The 6,868-nt window shown below is 33.8% G+C and overlaps 1 protein-coding gene across 7 annotated transcripts in view; it reads right to left on the bottom strand.

Moving 5' to 3' along the window:
• Positions 1–1,065: 1,065 nt before the first annotated feature.
• The window catches only part of LOC137638646 (mesoderm induction early response protein 1), a 45,658-nt gene continuing 39,855 nt past the window's right edge, over positions 1,066–6,868 (bottom strand). For all 7 annotated transcript variants that reach the window (XM_068370919.1, XM_068370925.1, XM_068370921.1 and 4 more), the window contains one exon: positions 1,066–5,447. In XM_068370919.1, the coding sequence (XP_068227020.1) occupies positions 4,919–5,447 (529 nt within the window). In that variant the 3' untranslated portion in view covers positions 1,066–4,918. The remainder of the gene's footprint in view (positions 5,448–6,868) is intronic.

Raw genomic sequence — 6,868 nt, 5'->3', positions numbered from 1 at the left:
TAAGAAAAATAATGATAAACCAATACAATAGGCGGAAACTGCAGTTTTTAAAACTTTTCTGTGTGATTCATCAAATTTCCTAAAAAAAAAATAATTTTAAATTGTAATGCATGTTAAAGTTCCAAATTGGCAGCTACCGTACCTGCTTAGAGCACCACCCATATGCATAAAGTCACCTTGTACATATAAAATGAGATCAAGACCATAGCACTGTGGCTTTAAAAATTTACTGATTCACGTTGAAAGAAGATAAAATCAACTCGTAAAATACCCAGCCTCAAATGTTAAATACTGTAGTTAAAATTTATTCAGTCCAAGATTAGAAACAGCAATAAACAAGACCAACACACATCTACTTGAAGTAATATCATGTTAGTTCCATTCTATACAGCTCCCTGCTTTTACATCTAATCAAATATGAAAATATTTGTTAATGCTCCTGGAATTTTTAACATAATACAGTACTGTACAAGAATTATTTTTAAAATTAATTCTCAACTAAATTTTCCATGAACATATTGAAGTACAACATAATAATTAATAAAATAAACACATATACACCTTTCTCTTATTTAATGTACTACAGTGCATAATCTCTGCTTCTACTTATTTCTTCCTCACCACATCTTTTTGGTATTTAGAAGAGTACTCATGACGGAGACGATCGAGCGGTTAAAAATGCCGGAGGATGCACCCATGTCTTAAGGCCCCATTGAAATTAAAGGTTTAATTCTGAGCATATGGTAGACTAGATTTTTATATCTATGACAAAACATCAAACAATGTTTATTATACGAGTAAGGAGACAAAAAACTTGGCTGTTTGTTTACTGACAACTTAATCTATTTCAAATTAATCAAGTAAAACATTCTCCCAAAACAATTCTGAGTACTGTAGACAGCAAAAACAAAAACAAAAGTTGTTTTTACTCATTCGTGTATTGATAGATATCTACTTCCCATATCTATTATTACCACATAGTTTTTTTTTAAGTTCTTGTAATCCCTTAATTATGTGAAATATTTTATGCATTAATTCATTTTCATGGAAATCTTGAACAAATGCTCTTAATTATGCTTCTTTATTATTTAAAAGACATACATCTTCAAATATCTGGCCTTTAACAAGTTGAGAAAACATTTTGGTTTGAAAGGGTTAACTTCACAAATGCAGTAAGGCATTTTTTTCATGAATTCTTCTGGGCTAATAACAGACTACGGGTTGTCGCTATTGTAAAATAAGGTTGCAAAATATTTTTTAATTTAAAATTTTTTTTAAATTTCAACAAATAAAATGCCACAATACTCCTGGATATGTTCATTGACGCAGTAAACTATACAAGGACATTGTTAGCCAAGGTGCTTTTTTCCACCCATAAGGTTTCCAGTGCACCCTTACATTTTAAGTCTCTACAGTACCTAGTTCTGAATTCAGGTCTACATTCATCATTCTCATCACTGCATTACATTTGCAGGCTTCATTCATTCTTGATGCATTGGTTGATTTATAAATTCAAGACTTTCTGTTACTTTCTATTTCCCCTCGTACTATACTTTCTCGCTACTGTACTTTTTATTAAGTATAAAATGCTTCCATGGATCACTTTCCCTACCATCAATGTTACATTTTGAACAGCTAAACGAGATTATTATTTTCTATTCCTAAAATAAATACCCAAATATAAATGAGTTATATAATCTTCTGAAAAAATTATGCTGCTACTGGCTCGTAATCCCGGTGTCCACACAAGCCAGGCAAACATCGCTACAATACCATGATGGGAGGCAGAAATGAGCATCAATGGTAGAAAATGCAAAAACCAAAGGCATGAAACAACTAACAAACCGTGGTACCAGATCTAGCTTAGCCCAATGGTCTCTTTACTACAAGAAAAAGTTGACCTGTAAAAACATAACTAATATACCAAGTCGAATTTTAGGCTAGGAAGTAAGACTGTACCAGTCCAGTGAAGTCTGACGAAATTGCCATGGTGAGTAGTAAGATTATGACAATAATAAATCAACTGCAATGAAAGATTAATAAGTGCTACACTTTGGAAGAACTGCAAGGGGTACCCACGTAATGATTTATATGAACTACAAGTGCTACGAATCAGGCTTTAGAAATAACAGTACTACAGCGTAACATGGACCCTTTTCACAATATCATTAGACGGTACAAGTTTATAATGACATTTTATCTAGTGACAAAGTCATGTGAACTCACCTTAAAACTGATATTTAGACCAAATTCCAGATGCCAGCCAGACCATCAGTAACCTGTACGACAGAATCTGTTATACCAATTAAAACAATTAAATACCTTTGAATTCTTTTTGAGAGAAATGCATACATTTTACTACCTCAAGTTAAACCATACCTATAAGTTCTCTTAGTCCTACAACCTATAAAGGTTTCTTGTAACTAAGATAGGGAAGAAAACTTATCAAATCAAGACAGGAGCCGAGACCTTCTTTCTACACAAAATAATGAAGAAACAAAGCGAAAGACCTTTCTTCAAGATACGTAGAATAAACTCTAATGCCAAAATAAACCCTAATCAGGAAAACTAGTTTAAGAAAACAGATAATACTATCTCAAGACCAGATAAAGCAAAATGCAGACCAAACAAGAAAGCAATTACAAATAAAATAGCAAGCAAAGAATATATATGATATTCAAACCTTAATGAATAAAAAAAAAATGAAAAGGTCATCCTGATCGCCTGTTGTAAGCTGGTTAAGTGGAATCCTGAGCACTTAGAAAAGAGCATGAAAAAGGGTTAACTTTGATTTAAAAACTGGACACAATAACAACAATTAAAAATATTGACAGTATGGAATGTTTGCTAGTCCATTGGCATTTTACAGACAAATATAAATTTTTGGTTCTATGAGCTATGCATGTATAAATGTAATGGTTCTTTTTTTGTTATTGCAAAACTGACAAGATAATTTGCAGAGTAGAAGGATTGCACATAGTATGACATACCAATTTGAGAGCTGGTAGAAAATTCAGGAATGAAAGCTAAAAAGAAAAGGGACAGTAGTAGGTTTAGGTTTCACAGACAACATGATAAACAAGAAATGCTACATGTTTATATACATGGACGGAGTGGTGAAAAGATGATGGTTAGTGTCAAAGAGATGGAACTGTAATGAACTACCAGCTACCATTGACATTAAAACACACATTTCTAATCATGACAGGGATCCCACAATACTAAAAGGGTCTCAATATTGTAATTTACAGTGCTGCAAAATCAGTAATTCACATTTGTACAATAAATTTTAGTAATTTTCAAAATTAATAAAGTATCACATGTAAAGACATAATTGTTTACATTAATAAAACAAGAAAAAACATGAATTCCCTCTTGAACATTAAAGAAACAATTGTCACATTCAATCTGTATATAACTATATTTCTTATTTCCACAAAGAATTTAAGAACCCACTTTGTTTTACAAGAAACAGCATACAGAAAACTTCTTCCAGGACCGCATTACTAATGCGTTAACGTACAACGTGGAAGCAATGTTCCTCTAATTTACACACGTTGGTTCAGGTACTCTTCAAACACCCAGAAAAGACATTTTGTATAGTTTAAAATCATGTCTAGTATAAATGACCAGCTTCAGTGTGAATACCCAAGGACTAAACCTTTCAGCACAGGCTAAGCCTACAGGAAAGTATGACAGCAGAAGACATTACAATTTCGATGAGAAGTTTCAATTTTGTTTGCTGGTGAAAAAAAAAGTGAATGTGTTAAAACCAAACCTCTAAGACCTGTTTTGAAATAAATACAGTATTTGAAATACAAATTTCCCAAGGTCACTAGTACAGAGAAGAGAATAAAGACTTAGAATTTTCAATACATTTTGTATCAACTTACATAGTATCACATTCACCTGAGACCCTGGCAAAGTGTCCCTACCTTTTAAGTTCAATAATTTCATCTGGTGACATTAGTCCACTAACAGGAGTCTAAGGGCCACACTGTAAAGCATATACAGAGGGTTCTTGTAACTTTCTGAATATTGAAGTAGCATTCATATATTCACGAAGAACTGTTCCAAATACTACACGATGCCGAACATAATTTGTGAAATGAGACACACACACGTATAAAACACCCAAAATCACTACTCCTTGTTCAATTGGGCGTTTGACATAACTCACTAGCTAACTGGAAACTCTTCAAGTATAAAGAAGCAAAACCTTACAAAATCACACTTTGAACTGTTAAAATAAAATAAGAGTTTAATTTCCAAGGTTTTCTAGATAAATTTTCAAAACATTTGTGCCACAACATCTTTTTCCATGTTTTGATTAATTTTCATAAAAATAAGATACTAAAGGCTGGTGAAACATCTTGACAGATACTGACTGAGAAATACTTGCCTTTTCTTTCAATTGGAAAATAATCAACATTGCTGTCTATCAAACAGCTCTGCCAATTCATAAAAAAAATTAAATGCATTTCAACCAATTCTACAAAGCCAAGTAAAAATTTCAGGCCAACCGGTAACCGTTTCGTTTAACTAAAAGAACTGCATATATACGATAATATTGCTGAAGATAAAACATATGTCAGAAATTGAGCACTGAAATCAAAATGTCATCACCAACTCACTTCTTAACAAACTGAATGAAAGCCACATGAAAATTTTCTAGGGAGGTCTTGATGGAGAAGACAAACTTTAACTGGTTCCAAACTGCACTGAGAGAACTTAGTTATTTTCACAGGTAACTGGACCATACATCGAGAGGCTCAACACTGGAATCATTTAGCACTGCCATCACATCACATGAAATTCTAATTGCACTGTGTTCAGTGTTCATTCAAACCTCAAACAGCACTTTCCATGAATCACAACCATCTCGCCAACTTGCACACAAAATACACACTCACACAAGTCACTGTGCAACAGTTTCGGCTTTTGCTATATTTTTGGCCTCTACACTGATTGTTTGAGGGTTTAAAACAGAGGAACGAGTAATAGACAGATCTACATCCATAGGATGAGGACTACCGGTTCTTCGGTTTGTTCTGGCTATTGACACAGAGTTACTTGGCGTACTCAGTTTTGCCAAAGATTCTATAGACTCTGAATCTAAATGGCGAGCCAAGTCTTCCATTTGATTTAAACCTGAATAAGTCACACCAGTTTCACAGTCTTTGTCTGCATTAGCTTCCACAACAGCAGTTGGCTGAATTGTCTGGGGCGGAGGAGCAGAAACAGGTCCACTGCTGCTCAATCCTCCACCTCCTCCTCCTCCGCCTCCTCCACCACCACCTACACCGCTGCCTGCTGTCACATTGGTTCCAGGAGGAGGTTTCCCATAGAGTAGTGTGTGAAGGCTGGGCGACGAAGAACGGTTGTCACGCCATGTTGCAACACCACCGACGCCTTCTCCCTCATCAAGGAACCGGTCCATGTAGTCACTGCAACACCCACAAATAATCACTACACTCACATATAAAGCTGTGTCACTCAGTTATTCCTTAAAATTATACAATTTCATGTATATGTTAGTCATGATATACTCCAATATGGACAATAACTACAAGGTATAACTATGAACCATTAGTCCTTATGAGTAAATATAGAAAGGAAAATTCAATTAGATTGTTTCTGTTTTCCTGTGGGTGTATCCTATTATAAATTAATATACAGTAATCTGCTAATTGTACATATAAAGTACAACCTTGACCTGAAATACTAAGCAGAATCAAGTTCAACTAATTATATATAAAATATCACTTTGATAGTATTGTAGTGGTTAATACTCAAAGGGATGCTTGTAACTTGCAATTACAATTATGCAAAACAGTAATATCTTTCAACAGTTACAAACAGGTGATTTGATTTAAGAACCATTTATTGCAATTCATGAAGAGCAACTTATCCAAATGGCTCGACTAGTAACTTTCTATTTGCTCAACAGACGTTTTGCTGCAATATTACTAACAATGTTGTAATAGAACATGTTACAGTATATCACTACTACATGCATAAATATAGGGCAAAATGTAGTTATCACTTTTGTTATGATTATTTCAAATTCTGAAACTTTATCAATGTGATATTACTACTTCTTACCATAATTACAAATGTAATAAGTGCAAGCATCTGTAGTGTGTCTACATACAAAATCTGTCTGAGCACTTCAATAATACGGATTTTATTACCAAAATATACAGCTCAGGTGTTTACAGGAAGTTTCCGGCTATAATACCATAAATTAAACCCGACAGTTCTTGCTTTATTATTCTCAATGTATTGAGTAAATTATAACTTAACGACTTCGATTATTTTTGTCAGCTCTTTCAATATATTTCTTCTGCTGTGCACATTCTAGAAACAAAATGGCAGATGGAATTGGCCAATTTCTGCTGATTGTATACAATGAATTATTACAATACAGTACCTCTTTTCCACCAACTTTATTTAAAATAAATGAAAATAGAGTGCAAATATTCCCCAGTTAGTGATAACATACTCATATACATTCATACACTATCTTTTTGATTGCTCGAATGTGATACTACATTTACTTTACCGATCAATTGGGGATTTAAGTAAGCCTGTTGGGAAATCGTTCTTTGAATGCCATGTAGTGTTTTGCTTGATAAATAATTCTTATTTCTTTGGCTTGTATGCAAATGCTATGCTACACAATTGAAGAAATCTTAACCCTTTCACCCCCAAAAAGGACGTACTGGTACGGATCACAAAACTCATCCCTTTACCCCCCTGGACGTACCGGTACGTTCTTGCAAAAAACTGCTATTTATATTCTTTTTTGCATATTTTTGATAATTTTTTGAGAAACTTCAGGCATTTTCCAAGAGAATGAGATCAA

This window comes from Palaemon carinicauda, chromosome 3 (genome assembly GCF_036898095.1).
Source record: "Palaemon carinicauda isolate YSFRI2023 chromosome 3, ASM3689809v2, whole genome shotgun sequence".
In the NCBI taxonomy this organism is placed as follows: Eukaryota; Metazoa; Arthropoda; class Malacostraca; order Decapoda; family Palaemonidae; genus Palaemon; species Palaemon carinicauda.
This window is presented reverse-complemented; position numbering and strand designations above follow the sequence as displayed.